The 16767-nt window shown below is 52.0% G+C and overlaps 1 protein-coding gene across 1 annotated transcript in view; it reads left to right on the forward strand.

The window, feature by feature from the left end:
* The window catches only part of LOC144173979 (phospholipid-transporting ATPase ABCA3-like), a 43285-nt gene that overhangs the window by 6306 nt on the left and 20212 nt on the right, over window positions 1-16767 (forward strand). The window contains exons 4-11 of the mRNA XM_077702371.1: window positions 2541-2729; window positions 3328-3509; window positions 4493-4624; window positions 7995-8270; window positions 9342-9497; window positions 11145-11355; window positions 13742-13902; window positions 15377-15727. Of these exons, the coding sequence (XP_077558497.1) occupies window positions 2541-2729; window positions 3328-3509; window positions 4493-4624; window positions 7995-8270; window positions 9342-9497; window positions 11145-11355; window positions 13742-13902; window positions 15377-15727 (1658 nt within the window). The remainder of the gene's footprint in view (window positions 1-2540; window positions 2730-3327; window positions 3510-4492; window positions 4625-7994; window positions 8271-9341; window positions 9498-11144; window positions 11356-13741; window positions 13903-15376; window positions 15728-16767) is intronic.

Raw genomic sequence — 16767 nt, forward strand, 5'->3', positions numbered from 1 at the left:
TGATCTCGCCGCTGCTATTCAACTTGGTAATGATCGGCGTGGCCCGTCGCCTGGACGAGCTGCCCGATGTGCGCTACACCGTCTACGCCGACGACATCACGCTGTGGGTGCCGGGCGGCAGCGACGGCCACATCGAGTCGGTGCTGCAGGAGGCGGTGGACGGCATTGAGGAGAGCCTGCGCGGCACGGGTCTGCGGTGCGCCCCACAAAAGTCGCAGCTCCTGATCCTGCCCCCAACGGGACGTTACCGCAAGAAGACGTCGGCCGAAGCGGAGCGCAGCATCGTGGTGCGCGGGAGCGACGGCTTGGCGATTCCCGAAGCGACGAGCATCCGCGTCCTCGGCATGCACGTCGACGCGAGCCGCCGCTTCAACAACACCACGGTAGAACGACTGGTAACGAAGATGGGCATCGCCACGCGCCTCGTCAAGCGACTCGCAACGCGCGCGCGCGGCATGAGAGAGGCGAGCCTGCTGCGCCTGCTGCAGGCGTTCGTGGTAAGCCAGGTGGCCTACGTGGGAGCATTCCACGACTGGCGGACCCCGGAGCGAGCCAAGATCGACGCGGCGATCCGCAAGTCGTACCGGGCGGCCCTGGGCCTACTCAACAGCACGAGCAACGCGGCCCTCGCGTCTCTGGGAGTGCACAACACGCTCTCGGAGATCAGCGAGGCGCAGAGAACGTCGCAACTGGAACGCCTGGGGTCGACCCGGACGGGCAGAAGGCTGCTGCAGCGCGTGGGACTGAGCTGCCCCTTCGACGAGGAGGACGAGCTGGTCCCGCTGCGCGACGATATCGCCAACAGCTTGGTGGTGCCGCCGCTCCCGAAGAACGTCGCGCCGGGACGGAACCCGGAACGGAGAATGGCGCGGGCGTGCGCGCTCGCCAAAGAGTACAACGAGAGGAGCGACGCCGTGTACGTGGACGCTTCCAAACGTCGCGACAAGGAAGACACCTACGCGGTGGTGGCGGTGCGTGCCGCCACGGGAGAACTGCTGAGCTCGGGCAGCGTGCGCGCCAAGTCCGCCAGACAGGCGGAGGAGGCGGCGATCGCGCTGGCCCTGCTCCACCCCGGGACGAGGACGGTGTTCAGCGACTCCAAGTCAGCCATCGCCAACTTCGCCAGGGGCACGGTCTGCAGGACGACGATGCGCATCCTTTCCGGCATCGGGGAGGGAGCTCGCACGAACATCGCAACGACCGTACGGTGGTTCCCGGCCCACATGGGACGGGAGCTCCGCAACGGCCACCGAAACGTCAACGAGGCAGCCGACGCTGCGGCCCGTGATCTCGCCGCGTGCCGGGCCGCGCCAGCGACGGACGCCGACGACGACGAAGACTCGAGCAACGACGAAGAGGACAACGACGCAGAACCCCTGACTACGTACGGTGCGACGCTGTGCTGGTACAGGACAGAGAGGCAGGCCTACCCTCCGCCCCACCCGGGGCTCGTGAGGAGGGAGGCAGTGCTTCTACGACAGTTGCAAACCGGGACGGTGCTAACGCCGGCGCTCGCGCGCCACGTGTACCCGGACATGTACGAAGACGCGGTGTGCAGTGTTTGTGCGCGTGTGAATGCGGACTTGGCCCACTTGATGTGGGGATGCGACGAGCACGACCCGAGTGACGGGAGGCCGATCCTCCCTCCGGACGTTACGAACTCGATCCGCTCCTCGGAGCGCGAAAGCCAGCTGAGGGCCATCCAGCGGCTCGAGGCTGCCCTGGGCAAGCAACGGCGAAAGGGGAACCCGCACTCCTCTCGGCCTCCTCCCGCGGGAGCGAGGGCTAGGGGCGATCGCGGTGGCACTCCGAGTAGCCCGCGCCGACCGGACGCAGTCCTCGGGGTCGGCCCGACGCCGCGGTGAGCGGAGAAGACTACGGGACGGTGAAGCCCTGCGCGGCCTGATCCGTCCCCGACTGCAGGAATCTCAATAAAGTCCTTTCTCTCTCTCTCTCTCAAGCCGTACTACACACGAAATCCACCTACCGCTGCTCCGCCCTCATAACAGGCACCGGAGCGGTGCTACTGCGGATGAGAAGTTGTGTCACAGACAGTAACTGGAATCATTTTCTCATGACAGACGTCGGGCTGCCCACGAACAGCGCGAAACTTGTAAATCCAAGGAACCCAGAGCCTGGAAAGCTCATGCTCTACACATTGGCATAGAATAGCTACAAGTTTAAACGCATGCGCTCTCGCATTCGTCACTATAATCTTAATTATGTGACCTCTAACACTGAAGACAGGTGTAGATACTGCGTCATTAACACTTTGCTCGCATAGGTTGAGGGTGGGTGTCAGCCTTCACCATAACTCCAAAATGCAAAGCCTGTGCATAGGGAGAGCTGAATGTGCACCTTGTTAGACATAGGTGCTGACGTAAATATTGAAATACTGAACCGACTTTTCTCTTCCCTGCTTTACGCGTGCCTTATTCCAAGCGTAATTAATAACATGCACCAATCGTACAGAATGGGTGCACTGGTCGCGAAGTCTGGCCAGGTGTCGTAACAGTGATTCTACCCCTGTTCCGGCGCAGCGGTGTACGCGGTGTTTGCGACTGTGAGCGTATGGATGCTGACGTACGAGGTGCCCATCTTCTTCATGGACGTGCCAGGCTACCTCCCGTACGAAAATCTCTCTCTCGGCCAGAAGATACTGACGTCCATCTTTCCCAACATGGCTCTACACTGGATGTTCCGCATCATCAACTTGCACGAGGAAAACAGTTGAGTGTGTGCCCGCCTCTGGAGATCGTATACGAGGTTGCACGGCTTTCTCCCGCTTCCCTCGAACCTCTAAAGCAGGCTCTTATCTTATATATCAGTGAGATAATATGTTACGTTGATCGCAGTGACTGCGAACACAGCATATCAATGAAACTCTAAAACCATTGCCAGCAACGAATGCCATTTTATGTTTCCACAAGCTGACTTCGCCCTAAAGGGACAACATGCTTTGAAAAGGGCCTTTCCAATCATTTACACGTTGATGAGCGGTATGACCATGAGCTGGCTTGCCGTTGTAGCAGAGCCAAATGTGAGGACGCCCAGGCGCCTCACATTTGAGCGGGAAACATTATGGCCTGATCGGGAGTTTCCTACAGCTCTGCCTTAATACCCCAGTAAAATGAGGGGAAAAAATGTGCCCGGGCTCTCCTCCGATTTTACCAGTATATTTATTAATTTGATACACATTGAAACTAGGGCTGTGCATGCGCGTGAGCTTCAGTGCGTGATTCCGCGGAAAGCGTTTTTCAAGCGTGATCGCTCACAAAAGTTCTGAGCGTCAACGGGCGTGTCCAGCGAGTTTTTATCTTCCCCCAGACCAAGGGGCTCACTGGAGCAATCTGCATCTTACGGGGACGCCGTACGACAACGTCACCCTGGTGGGACTGATGAGCGTGGTGCTGTGCTACTGCCTGCTTTACGCGCTGCTCGTCTGGTACCTGGACAACGTGTGGCCCTGGCAGTACGGCATCCCCAAGGAGCCCCTGTTTTTCACCAAGGTGGGGAGCGCACTGAGCGGTGAGCCGGGTGTATCGGCCATATTGCTGACGAATTCCCAAAGAGAGCGGCTAGGACCGTTCGAATGATCATAGTAACCCGAGCTTTGAATCAGTAACGAGATTTGACTCAATATTTAAAATCCCGCCCGGTTTGGTTTCGAATCATAAGCATGCTGGGTAGGCGACATCGATGAAGTAAAGGGGTGAACCTGGTTTTTTGCTCATTGGGCTTCTCGGTAGGAGCCACCTGAGCAAGAAGGGTAGAAAACAAAAGTACGGGATTAATTTCTCTCACGACAAGAATGTGATGATGCCTGGCGGGGGGGGGGGAGAAAATTGCAGGCGGAATCGCATTATGTAATAAAATAACGTCACCACATCCGATGGACTTGCAATTTAAAACGGCCAGGTTCAGCTAAACCTGCATCAGGAATTCGCTCAAAGCTCCGCAGTTAACCGCCCTAGTATAAATTTTTGAATGCAACCTTGTCAGCGGCTTATTGCAGTGTCGCGAGCGCACTGGCCTCTTGACAATCTCAAAGTTGCTGAGACTGGCGAAAAGTGGAAACTTCGAAAACTAAATGTAGTTGTGCTCGACAGCCCAGCCAGCTACAAGTTCTAAGTGAACACTAATATCACGCTTGCTCAGAAACATCCGCTTTCATTGATGCTAATTTAGGTTCTTTAGCGTCGCTTTTGCCCACGAAACTGAAACACCACACCGTAGAGTTTTCATTACGTTAATGAGATGTCATAAGGGGTCGGTCAGCTTTCTCAATTAAGATTGCATTTTTTGTACACTTGTATGCACACTAAAGAGCGGATAATTAACGTGTAGTATCACGTAAAACTCCCGCTTTTGCTTTAGTGCCCACATCAAAATCTCAATTTTTTTTTTCACCGTGCGCCTTTTACACCGGCGTCAACAGCTGCCCACGTTGTGCTAAATTCACCCACACCATTTTCTTGCTTTTGTGATGCAGAGAAGCTACTGGAATCCCAAGGCAGCCAAGAACTTGGAAGAAAAAGTCCAGAATGCCGGTGAAGAGACCATTCCAATCGAAGGTGTCCGAGAAGGCGTCACTGCTGGCATAGTAATTGACAATGTCACAAAGGTTAGAGAAAAGGGAATACGTGACCTTGAAGTTTTGGTCGTTCTTTTACACCGCTGCTGTATTTGGCTCACTCCTCGGCATTGCGCATTGCGAATGCGCTGAAATCGCAAAGCCAAAATTTTCGCGAATGCGCTGCAGCTCTTCATCGAATGGAGAAAAATCATTCCGCAGTCAGCCGCGGAGACGACTATATTATTACGACGAGTTTAATTTGTTTAGAATAATTACTTCATTGTGCAGTTGTAAACAATTCTGAATAACCATCTTCTGTCAATATGTAGGCTGGTGGGGAAGGGTTGTACCTGGCTGTACCAGGGTTGTACCAGGGTTGTAACTGGCTGTACCTGGCATTTTATCGAAACTATCCAAACCCAATCTTTATTGCGCTGGACTGCCCGGACGACTACAGAACCATGATAATTTTCATCTTAGCAAATGTCAAGAATAACTTTCAGTCGTAGTAGTAGTACGAATGACACAAAGCCGCCGTTCCTGATCCATTCCAGCAACTTCACAAAGCCGCCGTGAAACGGACAGCCTCATATTCTAGAGCGTTTTAGCACTCCGTATGCTCCGGCTGCTCAGTGCTTACCGTGTTGACCGGGAACCGACTGCGCCTCCTGGGTGGATGATGGCCTAATTTTTTTATTATTGACGTGAATATTTTCAAGGTACTGACCAAGAGACTGGTATATGCGTTTTCTGTGGATGTCAACCTATTGTGAGGAGGGAAGGAAAACCCCCTCTGCAGGTTCTTGAGTAGGGTGTGTTCGGTGGCGACTGGGGCTAGCCACAGTCGCCAGTTAATCAGACGAGGGCGCTTTGAGGGGTTACAAAGAAAACATGTATTATAGAACAAAGCACAACGCAGACAATAATACTTAGACGAGAGACTACCAGAGAGCTAACGAAACCCCAAAAGGAATAACTATCCTACAAATGTGACACCAAGAAACCCAAAACTTCCAACTAATGTACAGAAAAGCCTATAGACCTAAACGCCAGAAAAATGTCACAGAAAAGTTCAGAAAGAGTTCACCATGGCGTGGCGTAGTACTCGGGGCGTCGGGGTGTCGCGTTGCGTTGCGCTGAGGGCTGCGTCGGGAAGTATTGCGTGCTGGGCCGTTGACGATGCAGCTCCGTCGCTGCTCTTCCAGGAACGGTACTTGCAGGAACGGTAGTGACCGGAACCTGGTCACCACCAGGCGCCACGTCACGGAAGGCCGAGGGCAGTCGGCACCCGGTAGCCGCCGGTAGACGATGATCTCCAGGCCGTGGTCGTTCAGGACCGGGGCACGCCGCAGCGCGTGTGCCTGCCACGGGCCAGGACACTGGGGGATAGGATGCTGGTCAGGGGAGGCCTTGGCGTCAGGTAGATCCCTCTGAGCTTGGGTCCCCGAGACCAGATGAGCTCTCGATCTGCGACTGGACGCCGCTCTCCTCGAACCGTGCTCTCGGAACTCCTCCACTGCAATCGCCGTCCTTCCTCGTTCCCGTCTGGCCCCGTCACCGCTGCGTTGTGGCCGGCTCTCATAGGCCACTCGCGTTCACCGTCATCGGCTCGTGTGGCCTGCCACTCCTTCTTTTTCGGCCGTGCCGAAACGAGGACAATCCCTTCACGGGCATGTGTCCGCGACGTCGTCGTCGTCGTCCCCGCCGACTGAGCGCTTCACCTCACATCTATCAATTTAGACCAACTTCGGTTTTGCCTTCAGTGTCCCTTTATTTCTACTAATATGTCTTTAACACGCGTTTGTTCCCTGACCCACTCCGCTCCCTTCTTGTCCCTTAACGTTACACCTATCCTCTCCCTTTTCATTGCTCGCTAAGTGGTCCTGAGTTTAAGTTGAACACTGTTAGTGAGCCTCCAAGTTTCTGCCCCGTAGGTGAGTACTGTTAAGATGCAGCTGCTATACACTTTCCTCTTCAGGGACAATGGTAGGCTGCCATTCATTATCTGAAGATGGCTGCCGAATGAACTTCACCCTGTCCTTATCCATCTAGTTATCTCTGCCGCATGGTTGGTATCGGGGTCACTACTTGGCCTAAGTAAATATATTCGCTTACCACTTCCACTGCATCGCCTATCATCTCAAATATGATAGATGTAACGTTGAGCAACAAGAAGAGAGCGGAGTGGGTCAGGGAACAAACGCGTGTTAAGGACATATTAGTAGAAATTAAGAAGAAGAAATGGACGTGGGCAGGACATGTAATGCGAAGGCAAGATAACCGTTGGTCACTAAGGGCAGCAGGTTGAATCCCTAGAGAAGGCAAGCGTGGCATGAAGGGACCGGCTGAAAGTCAGGTGGGCAGATGAGACCAAGAAGTTTGCACGGATAAATTGGTCGCAGTTAGCACAGGAGCGGGATAATTGGAGATCTACGGAAGAGGCCTTTGCCCTGCCGTGGGCGTAGACAGGCTGATGATGATGATAGTTGAATTCCTGTACCCATTCCTCAACCCATTCTTTGCGGCCTGAAATTTGGCAGAATAAAGAAAGAAATAGAATAAAAGCCAAGGCGAAATCACAGTGGTGTGTTAAGTTCTTACGGTGTGAAACTCCCTTCCTCTTTCAACCAGCTGCTACTCCGCGCATATATTTTCTATGGTGTTTGGTCCGCTTGTTTTGTCGAATCATGAGTGAGCAGAAGCTTTCCATTTCTTACGTGAAAACACACGGAGGATCACCTCCTTTCCGGGGGGTCTGCTGAGCAGGCATCCAAGAAATTAGCAAGTCCGCATTCATCAATTTACTTTGCGCGTTTATCTATACCCACCCCGCGAAAGGAAATATAACTGTTTGTACAACATAAAATACGGACAAAAATTTAGAACGGACTTCTTATAGGGTCACGCTTTGTGTGCTGACAAGTTATTGTTGCGACCAAAAGGTGCATTCACAAATTGCAACGTAATAAAGAGTTCCCGACCGTTCTTTCGCACACTTCAGTTGAACACTGGCGCCTATTGTAGAGCCCCCGGCCCTTGTAGCCAAATAGACATTGTACCACGTGGGTCCTGAAACACCTTTGTGTGGTTGTTGGTACTATCCGTTCCCTTCTCTAGACAATGGTTCGCGAGTCAAGTTCTATGGTAGCTCCAAATTGTTTTTGTGTAAGTGTATACCTTCTATCTTGCAGGCCCACTCAAACAAGAGTGTGGCCATCTTGAACGTCAGTCTCAAGGTTAAATACTCGTGGGTGCTGTTGAGTCCCCATGTCATCAAATAGACATTGCACCTCGTGAGATCCGAAATAACTGTGTGAGGGCGGCGGTATTCTTCGTTGATACCTCTGGACAGACACTTTCCCGAGTCAGGTTCTCACTAACCCAAAAAGGTGTTCGTGTAACTGTATTAACATTGCAGGTCTACCCGAACGAGACTGTGGCCCTCGTGAACGTCAGCCTCAAAGCGTTCCCCGGCGACGTGACCGTGCTGTTGGGCCGAAACGGGGCGGGAAAGACGACGCTTCTGCGTCTCATTACGGGCCTCGAGGAGGCCTCCAGGGGCAGCGTGTACGTTGCCGGCCGAAACGTCGCCCTCGACACGGACGCGGCGCGCCAGTCCATGGGCTTCTGTCCGCAGGAGAACATCCTCTTCCTCGGCCTCACTGTTCTCGAGCACCTGCAGTTCTTCGCAAGGGTGAGTCACTGTGCCCTCGCGTAGATGTACGCGGGCGGGGGAAGGGGGGGGGGGGGGGCGAGTATCGAGATTTCAGATGCAGTATCGCTTTTATCTCAAGCAGGATGGCCAATTTAGTCGCACCCGTAATAGAGTTCTATTTTAGGAACCTTCATTTTACCTATTCCGGCCTAAAGGTCCGGCAGAATTAAACTTTGGGGGCGCACAGAATGAATGACGCAAATCTAAAAACATACAGACATAAAAAAGGTAACAAAAGCAGTAGTAGTAGTAAACATTTAATGGAGCGAAAGGAAAGGGGACAGGGAGGTGGTGAAGCGTCCCTAGTCCAGAATGCCTCTTGACCGGACCAACTAGATGACCCGGGAAACCAAGGACCTCAGGCGGGCTGGGTCCGAGCTCGTCAGCTCAGTCTCCCACTACTCAGTGGTGGGGGAGGGGATTGGGTTAGTAGGGTGGGGACAGGAGTATACGAGGTGGAATGTGGTGAGTGGGGTGTCCCAGTGCTGACATTGAAGAGGGTAGATAGTTGGTGCGATCTGGTGGAGGGTAACAAAAGAATTGGAGAAAATAAGAGAAACACAAAGTACTGAAGGACAACAGCTTGGTGCAGGAACAACAGCTGATAGGGAACGATTTCAGTTTCCGGCAGTGCCCAATGTAATGTCCACCCACTGCGCACAATGCCCACTGTTAACGCGCCGGAGCTGTCATGCAGCCTGGGTAGAGTCGCCATATACGAGAACGCTCTGGCCCCGATCAGTGGTTAAGGCCCTGTGCTGCTGTGCCCAACTTAGCTAGATCGATTCCCGGCCGCGGCGGCCGCTTTTCTGATGGAGAGAAAAGCGAAAACACCCGTGTGTTCGAGATTTAGGCGCACGTTAAAGATCCCCAGGCAGTCAAAATTAGTCCGGAGCCCTCCACTGCGGCGCGCCTCATCACTTGTGAAGCGTCGGCGCGTTAAACCTCAAAATCAATCAACCTATCATTTACTTACTCACGTTCGGTACCCCCTCTACGGCCCATCGGGTAGACTCATAAGTCCACTCAGTTGTTCTTCTGGCTGTGCAGATCCGCACCGGCAGTTGGGCGACAGCGCACGAGGCGATCGAGGAAATCTTGGTGGCTTTCAATCTATCCGAAAAACGAAACACTGTTGCCAGCTCGCTGTCTTGGGGCACCAGACGAAAACTGCAGCTTGGTATCGCCATCGTCGGCAGTCCAAAGGTACGCAGGGAGTATATAGGCTCTTGAAAATTTCATACTTCCTGAAAAAGCCCGTAAGTATAAAAGAAAAGGGCATGGCCCAAGCAATTTTTTTTCACTTCACAGAACGCTCCCGCATTCTCATAGACTCACAATGAAAAAACTCTTTATGGCAAGTTTAATGTAACAGGCTTCAGTTTTGAGATGCTGTAATTTTCTTAGAATTGTTATAGATATTGCATTTTAGTCAAGCAAACAAGAAACATGGGTACAATACTTCCGATTAAGATATCGTTGCAGTTGATCGTTGCCCTTTTGAAACTCAGCTATATTTTTCGATATTTTGCTCCAGGAGTCACTGATTCCTTGCAGTCTTTGTCGACAGGAGTGTCTCATGGAGCGCAAATGTGTCTTTCTTCAAGGGGAAACTCGCACACAGTGCCCACATCTTCAAATTTCTGGGTCACGGGGGTGGAGGAACGTTGGTCAGAGCAATACTACCGCTGTGAAATATGCATTTCTTCGTCTTCTTTCCTTACAGTTGTATTGAGATCTCTAATACATGTCCGACTAACCTGGCAATTCAAAGCCTCCAAGCGAGGGCTTCGCGCACGTATCTTGGTTTGCGCAGCAGTGGGCGCTGAGAGAGGGAACTATTTGCTTTGCTAAAGACTACACAATAGCAGGTTATGTTGTTACTAAAGTAATGAAGGCAAATTTCCAAGAACCGGTAGCCCAGAACAGATTGTTGGGGAGATGTTTCCAAGGTTATCTGAACATAAGCTGTCGCGAGGAACATTGTTCAGGTCGTCAACCAGCCTCGCCTCCAACCGTACTCTCAGTAGTTGGAGCGAATGTTGCATGCCGAACACAAGCTCATAAAGTGTCGTGAATTTTGGGAGGTATCCTCTGCAGAACGAGCAAGTGATGGTGTCGGGTAGACCTCGGAAGCGGTGTGTGAGATATTCGGTGGGTAGTCTTTAAAGCCTGGCGGAGGACGGACTGCCGAGTCCCGCTTTCTATGTCCAGGATCGCCGACTTCAGCGCCCTCTGTAGTTTGCCCTCTCTCGACCTACTTTGTTGACAGCGGTTGGTTCAATTCTTGTTGAAAGTAGCCCTCATAAAGAAACACTCCTTCTACAATGGGATGTGAAACAGCATCTATAGCTACACCTATGGTAAAACATAGAGCCCGCGCACTCTGTCGTGTGTAATCCGCCGATTCAAGCAGACTGGACGATTGGACGATTGAACGTTCACGCCTACCGGGTCTTGCAACATTGCCCACGACCGTCTCTTTAACAGAAAGTGGCCAGAGCTCTTCTTCATTTTCTCAAAACTCAGGTCTCGAACGTTTGTGTAACTCAAAGATTAGGACTTTATACATGCCTCCGTTCCATTTCCCTCTCTTCCTCAAGAGTGGCCCTCAATCCCGGTCTCCCAGTCAGCAGGTGCACAGCGAACGGGGCTGCTCGCCTGTTTTCACTTGCTGCTTTGTATTCGCTCTCTACCTTTTTTGTGCTTTACTGCGGGCACCTTGCTTGTTTATAAGATCTTACAGAGCCAAAAGATGGCTGCTGTGTTATTTGTGATCAACTACAGCGTATTTTTTTCTGCCAAGCCCTCAGCGGCCTACTAATAATAATCCCGACCAATTGCTCTGCCCAGATCGTGGTTCTGGACGAGCCGACGTCTGGCGCGGACCCCGAGTGCAAGGGCGCCCTGTGGGAGTGCGTGCTGCGCTTCCACGAGGACAAGACCATGCTGCTCACCACGCACAGCATGGAGGAGGCCGACACCCTGGGCGACCGCATCGCCGTGCTGGCCGCCGGAAGGCTGCGCTGCTGCGGCTCGCCGCTCTTCCTGCGCCAACACTACGGTAACGTGCACACCGAGGCGCACACATATGCACAAAAAAACCAGTGCCATTCCAGTCTGACAGTGGATTACCAGCGGAGCCATTTGCGGGTTTTTGGTTGGCCTCAAACTTCCGCTCAAACCACGCCGTCGCGCCGGTAAAGCGTTCAGCGGGGACTGTGGCCACGCTGACGTCTTGCGTCTTCCGCTTCGCAGTGTTCGAGGTCCCGGCGGGCATCGCGCTTACGCTTGGCGTCCGCACCCCGATCGTCGTCGGTGGTCTCATTCCGCCGCGTTCGCGCCTTTTTCCGCCTACCTTAGGGGCAAAGCCCCTTAGGGGCTAAGGCTGTCGTCGTCGTAATCGTCGTCTCATGTAGTCACGGTACTAAAACACGAAGAAACTCGTTTACGCCTCGCGCTGGATCATAACGCGTACTAAAAAGCACCGGGACAACCGTTTACGCCTCGCGCTTAGAGAGCTTCGCGCTTCAAAGATATGAGACTTTTAAGCAAAGCTGTATACCTCTACCCCCAACGGCTTCATCTCCGTTGGTAAAAAAACCGAGCTGCCAAGAATACACTTATGCACTGCATGCTTCGATCCTCCAAGGTTTCACGTTAGTGGAGATTGCCCATGATTTTTTTTTCTTCGGTAGTAGCCTTCACTGCAGCATACGATGTGGGAAAGATAGCTTATAAAGAGCAAACTTACATGTATCTCGTTAAAGTCGGCTTCACTACTAAACACAAATGCTTCGCTGAGAAACAATTTTTCTAGCGCAATATACGCCATCTCATTTCAAAGTATGGAATGCCGGAAGTGAACAGGGGACCGAAAAGGAGAGGGTGTGCCGAAGTGAGGTGGAAGAGAGCTGCATTTCTTGGCCTACGCGTGCAAAAAACAGAAGCGTAAGCCCCCAACAGCTACTCTGTAAGAAAACCTGGTAAAGAGAGGAAGAGTAGTAAAGTTCGGAATAGCTCCCTGTTCTCAAGTAATTGACAAAACATCGAATCTTAATACAGTTACGGGTGTGCTCGTACACTATGAACGTACACAAACGCCCCTTCTCAATACCGAACGCGTGAGGAGCAATTGACACGCTACCCATAACGAGAGGGATTCCGCTCTGCATAGATGACCCCCCACTAGGGAGAGATGCCGCGAGGGACAGTAATGCGGTGTCTACGCTAACCATCCACCGCCGCCACCGCCACCACCGCCGCCGCAGGATTCCGTTTCTCGTTTCGCTCCGCACATTATGACGTCGTTTCACACTTAAGGACGAGCGAACTTAAGGACGAGCGAGCGAGTATACGGATGGGCCAACTTCTGCTTGGAAAAGAGTGTCTATATTGATAAGTACAAGCTGGCGTGGCTTACTGACTCAGTAGAGAGGGAGGGAGGGAGGGAGGGAGGGAGGGAGGGAGGGAGGGAGGGAGGGAGGGAGTGGGTGAGTGAGCGAGTGAGTGTGACTGAGCTAGTGTGAGTGAGTGAGTGAGTGAGTGAGTGAGTGAGTGAGTGAGTGAGTGAGTGAGTGAGTGAGTGAGTGAGTGAGTGAGTGAGTGAGTGAGTGAGTCTTTACAACTAGCCTACTCACTCTGCTCTTTTCCAGCCGCGAAAGACTTTTTTAAAGAGAAAATATAAAATATGTTAGGAGAGTTCCAAGTTTCGCGCTACACATCAAGAGGAACGTAAGGGGGGCGGGGGGGGGGGGGGGGCACGAAAACAGTTATCAGTGTGTTAACTCCACATTATCAGCCAACTGTTACTATCAGACATAATTAGAGACACTTTTGCCACCGCGCAGTAGTGTCTTGGCGGTTGCATTGATAGACGGCATCAGTCGCATGAAGAAGTCGCTGTGACGTCGTAATGGTGAGGAAAGACAGTAGTAGGAGTAGCATGAACTTTACTTTTCCCAAAAATTGTGGTAATTGTGTACCACTGAGTTCTTCACTCAGCCCTCTAGACAGCGGTTCTTCCGCTGTTTTGAGAGCTGGGTGTGTTCAGCCAACTGGGCGAGGGCTTCTTGCACGAGGGGAGCTGGGCTAGAGATGGCAGCCTCCCACATCTGTGGCTGGGGAGCCGCCACTGCTTCATAGTGCAAATTTAAAGCGCAACAAATTTAGACAGAAGACGAACGACACAAGGACCGTCTTCTGTCTAAATTTGTTGCTCTTTAAATTTGCACTATGGAGTACCAACTAGTTAGAACCCTCACGTTGTTAAGTCACTGCTTCGTCTGTTTGCCTTAACATCCAGTATAGTTGTTTGTAATTTGCGTTAAAATCGACGTAATTGTTATTTGGACAAAGGAGTCTTTTGAATGAACCGAACTTTCCTTCATGGCCACGTTCGGGTCAGCGCTTTTGCAGCACCAACTTGCGCCAATTGTTTTTATCCGCAGCCACGGGATACTGCATACGCGCGTCAATGAAGAAATCAGTGCCGACGAAAGGAGTAGCCCGGATAATACTGACGCACGTGCCTAAATCCCAGTTACAAGTAGACGACTTTGATACGCTGAGCGCCAACCTGGGAGACATCGACGTGCACACACTCATCAAGGTGAGCGTAAGCCGCTGCAGCTGTACGAAAGCGTTCCCTCACTTAGAATTCATAATATTGCAATGGACGACGTCATTGTTTTGGTAATAATGGTTTGATACGGTCGTCAACCTATGATATGAAATCCCGGTATTTCGAATTTTCATCACGATAAACTCTAAAATCGGAGAACAATTAAGTTCAGAAGTGTTCATAAGTTCAGAAATGTCTGTAAGAAGTATCACTTGACAATGTGTGTGCGTGCGTGCCTGCGTGCTTGTGTGCGCACGATTTTCAAACAGATACAGTTGGGAGTTCGTGATCCCGTTGATTACACGCAAAAAAGTAGCTTCTGCAAAAGGCATGCCTAAGTCGCATTCTATGATACATCCCGGGGAGGAGAAAGCTTTACTTAACAGTGAGATCGAGTTGGTTAGTGTGCGGGGTCCTCAGACTGTGACTCCGTTGGCGCGGCCTGCCCTCTTCGCCCTTTCAGTGAGCCAAGGCTGCTCACATTGGTCCGAGCTGGCAAGTTCACTCTTCCGCTGCTCGAATGCAGGAGAACGTTGTACTTTTCGTATTACAGATCCTCATGCGTCTCGTGATTTTGCCACAGAATTTGGTGCGTACTTCTTTGACTCTACGTGTATGCACGTATACTACGCATATCTGTAGGTCCCGAAGTTACTGCAGTGCGACGTTCTACACGGGAATCTGGCCTGTGAAACCCGCCGTGTACTGGAAGAGCAACTTCACTTGTTTGGTGTTTCTAGTACAAGCGGTTGTTTTTAATTCACAAAATCAATAAACGGTCCATGGAACGAAAAATCCGGCGTTGGCGTCGTCGTGGGAAGCCGGAAAATGGCTGACACGGGACTGCGAGGTGTGTCACACCCCGAGCTTCGTTCGCATTAATAAAAACACAAGTAAAGGACCGCGCTTCGAGGCAGCGTTTGGGCCTGCATGCGCAGAGCCAGCCAGCCAATCAATCAATCAATCAATCAATCAATCAATCAATCAATCAATCAATCAATCAATCAATCAATCAATCAATCAATCAATCAATCAATCAATCAATCAATCGATCGATCGATCGATCGATCGATCAATCAATCAATCAATCAATCAATCTTTATTTGGTACGTGGTAAGCGGGGAAGCGGGGAAATCGGGGAGCGAAGCTGTAGCTGTGAGCGCATTGTTCGGCTGGATATCAAAGACAGTTCCGCTGACCTAGCACAGCGGCGCAGCAGCTACAATTACCCGCAGCGCAAAACTGAAGGGAGCCCTCAGGGGCGTTCAGTTGGGGGCAATAGTCCTTTCGCATTTACAACTCATAAGTAGTTCACCGGTGTCCCCGAAATGTTGTTTTCTCACTGTTTAGTGAAAACAAAACACCTGCAGGCCCGCAACAGAACTTGTCAACTCGTGCTCAGCAACGCAGTGAGGCTCATCGGGAGGCACGATACCAGCTGCAGTTTCGTTGCCGCGCGCAGCTGCTGCACAAGCTGGAGGAGGACCGCGGGGAACTCGAGTGGCTGTCCGTGTACGCGGCGGCGCTGGAAGACGTGCTCCGCAAGGCTGAATGTGGTCTGCCCGAGTCGGCCGAGCAGCAGCCGAACCCGCCGGCCCAGTTATCGCCGGCCCATTCGGCTCCTGACGGGACGCCACCCTCGCAAGAGCACGCCGTGGAGCAGCACCTGTCCCTGGTCCAGGCAAACCGGACGTCGGCAGCCGGCATGCGGCCCAACGTCAAGCAGCAAGTGGGTGCACTGGTACTCAAGAAGCTGCAGTACGCACGCCGGGACTTCAAGCTGCCCGTGCTCATGCTCCTTCTGCCGCTGTCGGTGAGTTCTCTCACTCCCGGGAGGTGGAACTGGGGCGTCACATCGCTCAAGACGAAAAAAATGGAGGAAGCTCACACTAACGCGGAAGACTTGAAGGTAGCGAAGCTGTACACAACCTGCATGACCATCACGATGCTTTAAGTCCGCGATTGCAGCCTATTTGCTTCTTCTTCGCTGCCGCAACGACCTTTACTCCTCTTTGTTGGTGTAACGGTGAAGAAGATGGAAATCGAAGAGGCAGAACGAACGAACGGAACGCGCACATCTAAACTAGGCACCAGCAGGTGCAACGTGTACCCGATCACGTGTTCTGTGTCGAACAGGTGGCGTGATTGCTCTCCCCACAGTCACAGCCGAGTGAGTAAGCCATTTTACTGTAGGTATAACCTCACGGTCTTATATAGCTGAGTGGCAATGGAGAGTTATAGCAGAGCGGAGAAACGGTCCCGGTACGGTACCCGGTAGGCGACCGGCGCTACTGCGCGTGCGCAGAGGCGGAAAAAAATGGCTGTGCGCATGCGCGGGTGTACCGGGTATCGTACCGGGACACTGCTGTAACTCTCTAATAAAGAAAAAAGAAACGGTCGTAGCTGAGTGGGTAAGACGACTCTTTTTACCGATCAGATACAGGTTCGAATCCTGCCAGTGCCGGTGTTTCTTTTCTTTATATACTGTTATACTGGGTTTTGTGAAACGCCGGAATCAACGAATTTCGAAACAGCTTCACTGTTCAAAAGTAATGTGTTGCACCGGCTAGCGCGTCTGCATTAAAGTGGAAAGACACAGGTGACGAAAACGGGAGCGCCTGCGGTCAACGTTCGTTGCCTACGGTAGTACCGGCATGACAGTTAAATGTCGAATGTTTACTTGGGCCAGCATTATTTTCTTCGCACCGACGCACAGCGGTGCCAGTGCAGATGCGCCCCCGGTATAGAAGTTACGGGAAGTTATTAAACAAAGCAATAGTGAAGATGTATAAAGACAAGACGAGCTGTTTTGCTTCATTCATGCTCGTCACAGCTATTTCACTTAACCCCCAG

The sequence above is a fragment of the Haemaphysalis longicornis genome, unplaced genomic scaffold (genome assembly GCF_048455015.1).
Source record: "Haemaphysalis longicornis isolate Haplotype H1 unplaced genomic scaffold, Haemaphysalis longicornis Haplotype H1 scaffold_3, whole genome shotgun sequence".
Classification (NCBI taxonomy): Eukaryota; Metazoa; Arthropoda; class Arachnida; order Ixodida; family Ixodidae; genus Haemaphysalis; species Haemaphysalis longicornis.